General features: G+C 45.2%; 1 protein-coding gene across 1 annotated transcript in view; it reads right to left on the bottom strand.

Moving 5' to 3' along the window:
* FAM107A (family with sequence similarity 107 member A) overlaps positions 1-11,481 on the bottom strand; it is a 34,732-nt gene extending 23,251 nt beyond the window's left edge. Inside the window, exon 1 of the mRNA XM_080995922.1 lies at positions 11,179-11,481. Coding sequence (XP_080852048.1) covers positions 11,179-11,257 — 79 coding nt within the window. The 5' untranslated portion in view covers positions 11,258-11,481. The remainder of the gene's footprint in view (positions 1-11,178) is intronic.
* Positions 11,482-13,383: the final 1,902 nt, after the last annotated feature.

Here is a 13,383-nt window from a genome sequence, read left to right as displayed (position 1 = left end):
TTTAGAGGTCCCGGGCCCTAAGGAAGTCAGACTATCCTTCACCGGGGCCAGGGCCTTTTCAGTGATGGCTCCGACCTGGTGGAATGCTCTGTCCCATGAGACTAGGGCCCTTCAGGATTCAACCTCCTTCCATCGGGCCTGTAAGACAATGCTATTCCGCCTGGCCTTTAATTTGAATTCAGCCTGATCTTTTATTTCCCTTCCCTTCCCTCCCCCTCCCCTTTTATGAAGATCACCTGCTCTGAGACACCACAGCTAATTCTCCCCTGGTCTCCTCGCTAGCCCAGGTAGGACCAATTCAGCCAGCTAGCCCTGGGGATTATCTAATGCTTATTTCCCCTAAATTGATTTTTGAATTTTATTGTTATTCATGTTTTTATACTGTGTTTTATGCTGCTTTTATAATTAAGTATTTTAAATTTGTTGTTAGCTGCCCTGAGCCCGGTTTTTGAACCAGCAAGGGTATGGTATAAATAAAATTTTATTATTATTATTATTATTATTATTATTATTATTATTAGCTAACAGGACCAGAAGTCAGGGATGATGGGAATTGTAGTCCAAAACATCTGGAGGGCCGAAGGTTGGGGATGCCTGGTCTACACTGACTGGCAGCTTTCTTCCCAGTCCTTCCTGAGGAAGCCGGGCATTGAACCTGGGACCTTCTGGATGCAAAGCAACTGCTCTATCCCTGAGCTACAGCTCTTCCCACAGTGTATGCTTTCCTTCCATGTTTCTCCCACAACAAAATGTAATTGCAACCCAGTCTGTCCAGTACCAAAGCGCTGCTGACTGTTTTATTTATTTATGAATTCATAAGAGTACAAAATATAGAACTGGAGAAGAAACAATAGATACATTACGTCAATCCATTATTCTATTGCATCGACTTCCTGTCCATCCTTCCATGGCTCCCTAAGTTTCCCATTCCTGTTGCATATTCTATTTTTTCTAACTATTTAAACATTCAAATTCTTCTCATTACAGTGGTACCTCAGGTAACATACGCTTCAGGTTACAGACTCAGCTAACCCAGAAATAGTGCTTCAGGTTAAGAACTTTGCTTCAGGATGAGAACAGAAATCGGGCTCCGGCGGCGCGGCAGCAGCAGGAGGCCCCATTAGCTAAAGTGGTGCTTCAGGTTAAGAACAGTTTCAGGTTAAGTACGGACCTCCGGAACGAATTAAGTACTTAACCCGAGGTACCACTATAAGCTATAACTGCTGAGCTTACTCCAAACCGACTAAAGCTCTAACATCTTTACAATGGTATTTTAGGTAGTCTACAAATGGCTTCCATTCCTCTTTAAATCTTTCCTCTTCTTGCTCATTCTGCATATTCCATTTCATCTGCCACTCCTCCTTCGTAGGTACGATCTCCTCTCTCCGTTTTCGTGCATATAGTATTCTCGCTGCTGTAGTGGCATACATAAACAAATTTGTTTGTTTACTTGGTACCTTGGACCTCATTATTCCTAACAGGATGGCATCTTTGGAAAGGTCTTCCGAAACAATTTTTTCAATTCATTTTATATCATTTCCCGATATTATTTAAGTACTCTACAGGTTCACCACATGTGACAAAAGGTTCCATCTGTACCTGTACACTTCCAATATTTACCTGAGTCTGACTTATACATTTTCGCTAATTCATTTGGCGACAGGTACCACCTGTAAATCATTTCCCAATAATTTTCCTTAAGAGCCATAGCACGCCGTAGCTTCCCCCACAAATCTAACTCTATATTTGTGGCCCACATCTATAGCCCAATTGATCATTGCCGTTTTCACCATTTCATCCTTTGTCTCTCAGGCTAACATTTTTTAGGGCAGACTTTTCTTTAGTTAAAAGCTTGGTTTCTGCTCCATTAATTGTTTCCTGTTCAGCATAGCTGGGCGATAAGTGACTAATTGCTCCTTAATTAGGCAGGTTCTGTTCACTGCAGGGAAAAGCTTTAACGGCTGGCTTTCTTTTATTCCATTTTGTTTTCTTTCTTTTGTAGCAAAATTATATTGTTTTAGCTACCTAAGAAAAGGGGGAAATGGAAGATGATGTAGTCAAAGCTCTACCGGAGTGGAGGAGCTTATTAATTAAGAGGCACTTAATCATTATTCCTCACAGTCATACTGAACAGGAAGCAACAGAATGGCAAGAAGCTACAAAGAGGAAGCTATTAATTAATTTTTCAGGGGACCTTGGCTGAACAGAGCTTATTTGTGACTGAACAATGCTGAAGGGTTTTGGCCACAGCGTAGGGTGTTGCTGGGTAACTCAGCGCTATATGCTGTGTTGCCTGAAGCCACAATTTAAATTAGCGCTAAACTAAAGTAATTGGACAGCGATTTTTTAGTGCCTTCAGGAGGGTGAAGCAAAAGTAGCCCTCAAAGGCGAAATTCTAACGTTGGAGTGAATTACCATATTGGAGGGAGTGGATTTACCACATCAAATGAAACAACAGACTATTTCACAGTTTTTCTTACTTAAAAAAAAGCTGCAACCAAAATAAGTAGCCAGGGCTGTGGTGCTCCTCATTGCCAACAGAATTACCCAGTGCAAACAGTGCTATGACAGAGCATCTTCCCCATTATTTGTAAGAAGAGAAAGAAAGGGAAAAGGACTTCCCCCGCTGAGAGGCGATACATCACCACTGGACAAAAATCAAGACCATTTCATTTGATATAACTTAAATTGGAAGTCGGTCCCCTTAAAATCTTGTTGCACAACTTTGTCAATGAACTTCTTGAATGCAGTCCGTTAATTTTTAGTTTATTTTCATGTCTCCAGTAGTCCCTGTCCCTCCACTGATATCCTGTATACTAGGGATGGGGAACTATCATCCCACAGGCCGGTCCTTACCCAAGAATGGGTCCAATTTTGCCTGCAAGGCCATTTCCCCCAAACCACACCCACCTGCCCGCCAGCGGATATCACTGGTCAATTTATGGGTGGGAGGTCAGGGTTTAGTCCTGCATTAGCTGCACACCATGTTCCCAGCAGGAAACAGCCAAGGCAGCAGAATTTTACACCCCTACTCATCGGTGTTAAAGCTCTTTGCAAAAGCACTCTTTGAAGCAGCTCTGCTTTAAGCAAGTGGGTAGGTGGGTGACAAGAGAGGAGAAAGGAGCCTTCTCTCCCCCACCATCAGTACCTGCCTGCTCTCTTAAGGGAGAAGCCTGGGACTGCTTCAAATACCATTTTTGCTAAGGCCTTTAAGACAACTCCCCATGCTCCTGTTTCAGTCTCTGGAGGCTGAAAAGGGCGTGCGGATGCTGTCGTAAAGCCCTTTGCAATAGTGCTTTCTGAAACAGCCGCCCCAGTTCTCCTTTAACAGCAAACTGAAGCTCTCAGGTTACTTTTCAGAGAAAGGGGCATTACTTCAAGTACAGAGACAATATACGTCCCTGAGAAGTGAGACTTGGAATCTTTTCTCCTTGACTAACACAGTTGGTGTTTCCAAGAAGCTGACATTACAGTGGGCCATTAAACAAAAGTAGCATTTTGCCTGCCAAAGTACAGATATTAAATACAAAAGGGTTTCCATGCCAACTTGAACTCTCCCTCCTCCTTTTCAAGGTTTCGGTGACCAAATCTGATATTTTCCGAACTCTGTCAAAAAAGCCTTGTCCAAATAAAATGGATTTTAGAAATAATGCCTTAAAAAGAGAGAGAGAGAATGAAGGACAGTGCCTCACCTCCTCTTGAAAAGCAGGAATACCAAGCACTGTGGAGATTTTGAAGGTGTAGAAGAATATCCCTGTTAAATGATATTAAATGATAGACTAAGATTAAAGATTAGGATTAAAGATGTTTAAAGAAATGGAAATTTGATATTAAGAGGGAAAATTTTAATGTTATATGATACTAAGACTAAAGATCAGGTTTAAAGAAGTTGAAGTTATATATTTCAATATTTTAATAAAGCTAAAGATTGGGATTAAAAAAGTGGAAAAGAAATTGCTGGACAAACAATTTGGATTGGAATACAAAAGAGGGAGGTATGAGGAAGTCCAGAAAGTAAGTAATCAAAAAACGGAAATGGAAAAGAGATATTGTTTTTAATTGTTATATTTTTTGTTCTTTTATTGTTGAACCTTGTTTTTTTGTGTGTGTGTGTTTGAGAATATCCCTGTTTTACAAGTCTGCTGAAGCCCAACTCAGTTACAGTACAATCGGGAATGGCTGACTTACAGCACAATCCTAACTAACCATGTATACTTAGAAGTAAATCCCATTAAATTCAATGGAGCTTACTCCTAATTGGTTTAGTTAGCAGCTCAGTCTCACACTCCATGGTATGGGTAGATCAGGATCTACTGACTGATCTCTAAAGGATTTGCAGTAGATTAGCAAATTGGATTGTTTAAATATCAACCACCTCAGGCCCTACAACTATCAGGAGAGGCCCTATTGGTGGTGATGCCTCAAGTTACGGCCTGGATGGATTTCCTCTGCGACAGGGTCTTCTTGGCAGTGGCTCCAAGTGGTTTTTAAAAACATTCCTGTTTACCCAGGCATTTGACGGCTGATAAGACACAGGCCATGGCAACTGTGAAATTCGTAACGGTGGGGGTATGTGATTGTTTCTAAATGTTCATAGACGTTCTAAATATTTTAAATATGTTTTATTTTAACTATGTTTTAATTGCCTTCAGCTCTGAGGTTTGCCAGCCTGGGATCCTTTGATGGAAATTTAATGAATGAATAAAGGCAGAGATGGTCAAAATGAAAAAGGGCCGTTTCCCCCCCTTTTAAATTAAGATGGTGAGGATTTCATTCTGGTCCGTCACCCAAGCCTTGTCCTCTCTGGCCAATGATTGGCCAACCTGAATTCCAACTGATGGCGGGCTGTCCTGCCCTCCTTTGCAGCCAGTCGGGGGAATTCCCAAATAGCCCGGCCTAGGATGGAGAGGCCTTTCCCCCCATGGAGCCAAGGCCCTTACATAACAGGCTGCAACTGGGTAAGAGGCCAGTTTGGTTGTAAAATCAAATTTTGAGTATGTGGTCAAAGGCAGGACCCTGGTCCTTAATTCCACATTTCGTGGTCAGGCAAGTGGGTTACTGTGGGGGGCTGGTGATAAAAACCCATATGATTTTGGGGGCACCAAGTGCATCTGGACTCTTATGACATGTTTTCAAGTCTGCAAACAGGATACACATTCCACTGTGTCAAAAAGCCAAATGCCAAGAGATAGTTTTCATGCGGCCGAGGAGTGGCTGATAATTTATTTCATTTCCATTCCGCAAGCCGACACAAAAGAGGCAAAACCTCACAGCACACAATCCCCCCCATTGTTTCTGAAGGTTCTGCTTTGCAGTTTCCACAGTGCAAGCCAACGTGCTTTGTACAATGGGGCCTACGGCCTAGTAAAACGTGTTTAGGATTGCAGCCTTATTGTATTCGCAGACCAGCAAAGAAGAGAGTCGGATTTCTGAATGAAAGATTAGGGCTAGGGTGGTTTGCCAACTGAAGAGTCGATTAATCCCCTTGCTTTTAAAGTTAGCATAATGCCCAAACCTCAATATTAATGCCTTTTTGAGAATACTGAAGGCGAGAAATGTGAAATAACCTGCAATCTAGGCAACCTCCTGCCCAGCCTCATTGTTAGATTGAACCTGTGTACAAACCATACTTTTAAGCACATTTAAAGCGCATCTCCACAAGGTATCCTGGGAATTGTAGTTTTTTAAGGGTGTTGGGAATTGTAGCTCTGTGAGGACTAAACTACAGTTCCCAGTGTTCTTTGGGGGAAGCCATGTGCTCTAAAGGTAGGGTGCGTATGCTGCCAGAGACATACTTTATATTCTGTGCTTCATTTAGTGCCTCAGTAACACACCTGTCTTAGGCATGCTAACAGAAATGCGCCACAGCCTTCTTCAAACTGGTGCCCTCCAGATTTCGTTGAACTTCAACTCCCATCCAGAGCCGTCTTAAGCTTTTGCGGCGCCGGGGTGCAAAGATCCACCCTGCGCCCCTAGGTTGCTGTTTGGTGGGGTTCACCGCTGCCTCCCCCTCCCCCTGCTGCATGGCGGCTGTTGCGGCTGTGCACACAGCACCCGGAGCGCCGTTTAACGTTGTGGGCACTCTGAGACGCATCCTGTTGTGTGCGCCAAGCTGCGGGTTCCTTTGCTGGCTTTTCTGCTGTCTGTGCATGCTCCCAGCACCACCCAGAATGCAAGTGGCAGTGGAGGAAAGATCTCTGGACGGGATCCGCATGCTCCTATTCATCGGGATTTGTTGCTGCCGTCGGCACTGTTGGCGTGCGGCAGATCCCGTCTGGAGATGTTTCCTCCGCTGCCACTTGCATTCTCACGCTGGCACCCCACGTTGGGTGGCGCTGGGAGAGTGCGCCGACAGCGGAAAAGCCAGCAAAGAAACCCACAGCTTGGCGCATGCAACAGGATGCGCCATGCAGCGCCCACAACGTTATACAGTGCTCTGGGTACTGCACTGAAACAGTTAGCCGTCATGCAGCTGGGGCAAGAGCCAACAGCTGAGCGGAGCAGAGCCCGTTGGAGCGCCGCGGGCTCTTCTGCTGTGCGCGGCTTGGCGTGAGTTTGGGGGCGAGTGTTGGAGGAAGAGCAGCCCACAGCAAAAGAGCCTGCGGCACTCTGACGGGTTCTGCTCGGCTGTCAGTGGCTCTTCCCTGGAATGCAATGCTCAGCCCCAGACTCTCAGCCTGGCGCCCCTGAGAGCCCGGCGCCTGGGTGCTGTGCACCCCTAAGTGCCAATGGTTAAGACGGCCCTGCTCCCATCAGCCCCTGCCAGCATGGCCAATGCTCAGGAATGATGGGAGTTGTAGTCTCTGGATGGCACCAGTGGACCTTTTAAAGCAAAGGCTGAGGATAAGTAACAGCGTTTCTTTACCTCAGACGGCGAATGCACTGAACAGCGGAACTAACACACACCACAGGCCAAGACATTCTGCCTCAGCCTCCTTTCCTTGAACCTGCTCTCCCCCCACTTCTGCTTATCACCACATTATCTGGTTAGGGCTGCCACCTGAAGGTCTTAACATGATCTTAACATACAGAGGAAAAGGGACAATTCCCCCCACATCATTAAAAGTAGCAAAACAAACAAACAAAAACAATAAAAGCCCCATCCCTAGGGTGACATGGCAGATATCCCTTGATCTGCATGGTGAGCCGCTTATACCTGAAGAAGCATCTCCACCCCCATTGTTCATCCCAGAGACTGAGGTCCAGCTCCGAGGGCCTTCTGGCGGTTCCCTCACTATGAGAAGCAAAGCTACAGGGAACCAGGCAGAGGGCCTTCTTGGTAGTGGCACCCGCCTTGTGGAACACCCTCCCATCAGATGTCAAGGAAATAAACAACTATCTGACTTTTAGAAGACATTTGAAGGCAGCCCTGTTTAGGGAAGTTTTTAATGTGTGACATTTTAATGTATTTTTAATCTTTGTTGGAAGCTGCCCAGAGTGGCTGGGGAATCCCAGCCAGATGGACGGGGTACCAATAAATTATTATTACTATTATTATTATTAACGTGGAAATATTTTATAGAGACTGTGTGGCTCAGTGGTACAGCATTTGCCTTGCATGAAAAAGGTTCAGTCCCTGGCATCTCCAGGTGAGGAAGTCTGGGGAAATCCTGGCTGGATCCCTGGAAAGCTGCCTAATAATAATAATAATAATAATAATAATAATAATATAATAATTGGTACCCCGTCCATCTGGCTGAGTTTCCCCAGCCACTCTGGGCGGCTTCCAATCAAGTGTTAAAAACAATACAGTATTAAATATTAAAAACTTCCCTAAACAGGGCTGCCTTCAGATGTCTTTTAAAGAGAAGATAGCTGTTTATTTCCTTCACATCTGAAGGGAGGGTGTTCCACAGGACGGGTGCTACTACCGAGAAGGCCCTCTGCCTGGTTCCCTGTAACCTCACTTCTCGCAATGAGGGAACCGCCAGGAGGCCCTCGGCGCTAGACCTCAGTGTCCGGGCTGAATGTTGGGGGTGGAGACGCTCCTTCAGGTATGCCCACTGCCAGTCAGCGTGGGCAATATTGAGCTATAAGGCAACATCTGACGTTGCCCTGTTTCCTTCAAATTAATGTACAGAATTTGCTGCTGCTGGTGACTAGCTTGGATGGCTATAAAGGGGGATAAGACACATGTGTGGTGGTGGAGGAGGAGGATGGGTCTATCGGTGGCTGTCAGTCGCAGTGGCAAAATGGAACCTCCATTTTCAGAGTTAGTATATCACTCAGTGGGAAGCAATGGCCGGCAAGAGCTTGAGGGCTTCCCAGCGGTATCTAATTGGCAACCGTGTGGGGAACTGTACGGTGGAATTGATGGGCCTTTCGTATGATCCAGAAACGGGGCCCTTTTTAGTCTCTTAATTAGGCTGCATGCAATGGACGCAACCTTTGCAACCAGACCTCTGGCAGCTGGATGCCCCGTGGTCCTGTTTTGGAAACGGAGATATAGAAGATCGCAGGGTTGTGCTGGAGAGAGGCAGGGAGCTGGTAGGAGGTTTGGAACACGGGTGGGGAACCGTTGTATTCTGCGAGCAAAAGAATCTGTGAACATGGAGGAGTTTGCAAATGCTCAAAAGTTACGAAAAGTTAGGCATCAGGTGAAAATACTGCTTTTCATGCAGGGCCTTGGCTGATTAAATCATATATGGCCTTTTAAATGTGTTTGTGGGTGGGGGTTGTTGTTATTATGCTATGTATTTTTTTTTTTTTATGTTGTAAACTGTCCTCTGATCTTCAGAAGAAAGGTGGTATACAAATTTAATAAATAATGATGATGATGACGAACAGAATTGCAACCTGGAGTTTTTGTCCCCAATAAATTTTGCAAATTAAGAACACTTGCATAAATTTACTTCTTCTTTTGTTTACTTACCTTGTTGCACAGCCAACATTTTGAGCTTTTTTATTTATTTTGAAAAGCAATGGGATGAATGCATGAGGACTGAGGTAATTTGCCACTATAACCTATGGGGAGAGTTTGTTAAGGGTGATCGGAGTTGTAGCTCTGCGAGGGATAAACTACAGCTCCCATGATTCTTTGAAGGGGGGGAGATACATGTGCTTTAAATGTACCTTGTATACTCAGCCTGATAAAGGACTAGGAGAAACTGTTAATGCCTTGTCTCCTAAGGTACATTCCTACTCTAATTTTGGAGTATTTGCTAATCAAATACAGTTGGTACCTCGGGTTACATACGCTTCAGGTTACAGACTCCGCTAACCCAGAAATAGTACCTCGGGTTAAGAACTTTGCTTCAGGATGAGAACAGAAATCGCGCAGCGACAGCGGGAGGCCCCATTACTAAAGTGGTGCTTCAGGTTAAGAACAGTTTCAGGTTAAGAACGGACCTCTGGAATGAATTAAGTACTTAACCCGAGGTACCACTGTACCATGCACAAGATTTATTTGCAATCATGAGGTCTAGGACCTTGATTCTTTTTCTTTTAAAAAACAAAACAAAAAACCAAAGCTTTGATTTTCCGGACAGATACTGAATGAGGAACCAGATTCCACGCTTGTGAACTTGAGCTACATGGACTCCAGGCCAAAGCTTTACGTGCTTTTCAGTGTGTACAGAAGAGTTCCTACATGCCTAGGTTTCCCTGACCACTTCAATTCTAGGGCAGCCCTGTGCAAGTACATTCACTCCTCTTCCTAATTCCCTGAATAAGGAATTTCTTGTAGGCATGGAGTCGCATGAGTTTGGGGATTAGGTAGGCTGATGCAAACCTTGGTGACCCTTAATTCTTTTCTACCAACTGTCTCTGCAATTAATTGCCTATCCAATCATCTCCAAACTTCTCGCACGATATGCCCATTTAAGCCAACAGTGACTCTGAACTATTCCTTTAATCACAGAGCTTTTGCTTCAGCAGCTTGTGGGAGTTTGGCTTGTGCAGAGATTCCCACACCATGCCTGTTATCTGCCAGCAAAAAAACTGAGCATAACTTTTGACGGGACACCATTTGCTCTCCCGTCACTCACCCGAATGTCAGGCGATGCCCTTTTTTTTCAGGAACAAAAGCTCCCGAAGGAAGGGCCAAGCCCCCTTTGTGTGGTCCGCATGTGAAACATTAAATAATTAACCACATCTAATTTGCCCGTATTCATAATGCAGCAAGGCGTCTGGAAACTGAGGCCGACTTCATCTTGGGTCATCGTCCTTACTCCTTATCAGATCTCGAGGTAAAGGAAGATTAAACTCTGTTGCACATGGCTAAACCAGCTTATGCACATGGGAACCCACCCTTAGCTAATACAGGTGCAATCCAACTTCCTATTTAAGTGAGTCGGAGCTCCATCTTCTCTGGGAAAAGAAAGGTCTAAAAGACTGCAGTCATATAAACACGCCAAGTTACATATTTCTCCTTCCCCTGATGAGTTAACACAGCGAATGATTTTAAATGCCTCTCTGAAATGTCAAGCATGCTACTGTTCACCAAAACCACTCCAGTAGCCAGCAATATTTTTCTAAAAATATAACTGCAACGAAGCAGTGCAGCAATATTGATTCCCCACCTCTAAAGAGTATAAAACAAATCTCTCCAGTCCTGCTGATACGATATACTCAATATGAAGAAATACTATGTAATCTAAATGATCAAAACAACTATTTACTTTTGCTAAGCGGTGACGGCTGTCCGGGAACAATACAAAAACTACCGATTTGCATCATCGCGTCATCATTAATTAGATAATTAACTAGACACCTCGCAGAAACAGGGTTCACTCCCTCAGCCCCAGCTGACAGGGCAGAGCAAATTGTCACAGAAAGTTCAGCAAGGGTTTATTTGCTGGCAGTCTTCCAGAAAGAAAGAAAGAAAGAAAGAAAGAAAGAAAATATCTTTCTAAATGCAATTAGATTGATAAGTTTTCAAGCTACAACTATGCACAGCGAAATCTTCTGCAGCTGAGAAAGATTTAAAAGAATCTGCCACCAAAATCGGACATCTCAGGATAGCGAAATTCAGTGGACGACGAGAAACAAAAGGGGGACCCATTCGTATACAATAGGGATTCTGCAATCCAAGAGAGAAATTCCTAGGCAGTGTGAGAGCTACAATCCCTGTTGTCAAAGAAAATAGGTGTGGGTGTGTGCCTGCTCTGCTACAAACCCAGTGCCATATAGATATCTTGCACTGTGCTGCTCAGAAAGCACCCTCATGTTTGCACTTACCTGATTTGACTAGCATTGCTCTGTAAAGTCCCGTCGCCCCAGGTGGGATCCTCACCTGGTCTTCCATCCTCTGGCTCATTTAGGCTTTCAGATCTTGGTCGCTCTCTCTCTCTCCCCCTCAGCTCACTGGCACTGCCTTAAGCCTCTCCCTCTTTCCCGCACCTCGGCATGTTTCTAAGCGTGCATGACTTTTTGGCAGTATACTGCTAAGCTCTTTCACTTCTGCAAAGACCTTTTCAGAGGCAACGAGAATAAGCGGTCACGTGACCCTGCGAGCGGCTCTATAGTTGCGGCCCTCCCCTGCTGACAAGCACATTCTGCTCTAACAAAAACCATTTCCCTCAGATCCTGTAATATATTACATTACTTACTGTGCAAAAAAAGAGAAAGCACATCAGCCCACACCTCTTAAGAAGGGGGCCACTATAGACTCCCTTTTGCACTATGTTTGTTGTCCATGCTGTGAACTTTGTCAGTGCCTTCAATGCTAAAATAGAATATTTTGTGTTTATTATTTCAGGAAATACACACACACATATTGGGAGGTGGAAAGTAAATTAGCAAGTGGGTAGCGTGGTGCAAAACAATGAGTTATAGAAGCCGGCTTTCAAGGAGCTGAGGAGTTGCTAGAATGGCAATTTAGACAGGAACGTTTGCAGCTTTCCTCCTACGCCTGGAATAGCAGGTGCCAGTGTCAGAATTAGCACCCAGGTCACAGCAGCCAGAGACTGCTTTGTTCTACAGGTGCACTCTGAAGACTGTTCCTCAGGATAGAGAGAGAGAGAGAGAGATCAAGTTGTTGGGCAAAGCCATAGGAGCACATGAAGTTTGCCTCATCCTGACTCAGGCTGCTGGCCCATCTAAGCTCACTATTGTCTACACTGAGTGACAGTGGCTCTGTAGGGCTGCAAATAGCAGGAGCCAATCTGGAGATGCTGGGGTATAAGTAAATAAGGGGCATTCTGCGCGCAAAACAGGTGCTTTGGCATTGAACCGCAGTCCTTTCCAGTGTTTCTCAAACCCCCAACTGTGGTTGGACTACCACTCCCATCATCCCTAGCTAGCAGGGCCAGCGGTCAGGGATGATGGGAGTTGTAGTTCTACAACTGCTGGGGACCCAACACTGGAAGCTGATGGTTCCCTACCGTCCTCAGTCAAAATAAGCTAAGTGGTGATGAGTCCCTGTTTCTGGGTCACAGCCCGCTCACCACTGAGGTGGAGTGCTGCTAGGTGCTTAAAAGAGTTTGGGTATACACAGGACCTTAACACAATGTGACACGTGATAATTTATATTTATATGTGCAAATATATAAATGGGGGAGGGACAAGCTCTGGCTGCCAAGGCTTACTGGGAATTATGTGCCGACAGAATTTTCCAGGTCTGGTGTCCTGGATTGGGCCCTCCGCCCTACCTGCAATCCTTTGGCAAGAACTGCTGCCTCATGTGCCCGTTAAAGGTAAAACAAGTGCCTCTGGGCATATTAAGAGGGCATTGTGTAGCATGTCTGGTCACCTGTAAGCAAAATCCGTTATTTATTTTTTTAAACGTCTTAACTTTTCTGGTTATTCTTTTCTGCAAGCTGCTCTGGGTACTTTATAGGAGAAGGGCAGGGTATAAATGCTAATTAACGACCAAGAACAACAACAACAGGTGAGGAAAGTGGTGGGCTGATGCTAGGTCCCAATCACTGAGGTAATTGGGCAGGGTAGGACCTTTCCTTAGGGTTGCCATAAATCCAGGTTTTCCCGGACATGGCTTCTTTTGGGGGCCCATCATGCCCCTCTGGGTGGATTTTTGTATTTTACGTTAAATAACTTTTTAAATTTTGGGGGCTGCGCTAGGTCTGGTGATGACTCCGCTGGCTGCCAGGCCTTGCACGGGCCTCTGGCTTCCCATCATCTGGAGACACAGTGTCTCATGAGCAGGAGGGCAAAGACAGCAAAGGTAAGAGAGGGGAGGGGAGGAGGGCGCAAGCAGGCGGACGAGGAAGGGGTCAGCAGCAGGGAGGGGGCAAGCGACGGAGATGCAGGATGGTGGGGGGGGGTGCGTGCCTTAGATGTGTCCAGGTTTTTGCGCTTTGGAATATGGCAACCCCGCTTTTCTGCCTTAGCTCCTGTTGGGTCACATGTTGTACAGGGTACAAATTCCAGGTTCTTCCCAAACTTTCACCGTTTAGTAGCAATAGTAAGCAATGTAACTTACAA

This window comes from Podarcis pityusensis (genome assembly GCF_964106645.2).
Source record: "Podarcis pityusensis genome assembly, chromosome: 2".
Lineage (NCBI taxonomy): Eukaryota > Metazoa > Chordata > Lepidosauria > Squamata > Lacertidae > Podarcis > Podarcis pityusensis.
The sequence above is the reverse complement of the archived record's forward strand: the minus strand, read 5'-3'. Positions and strand labels throughout refer to the sequence as shown.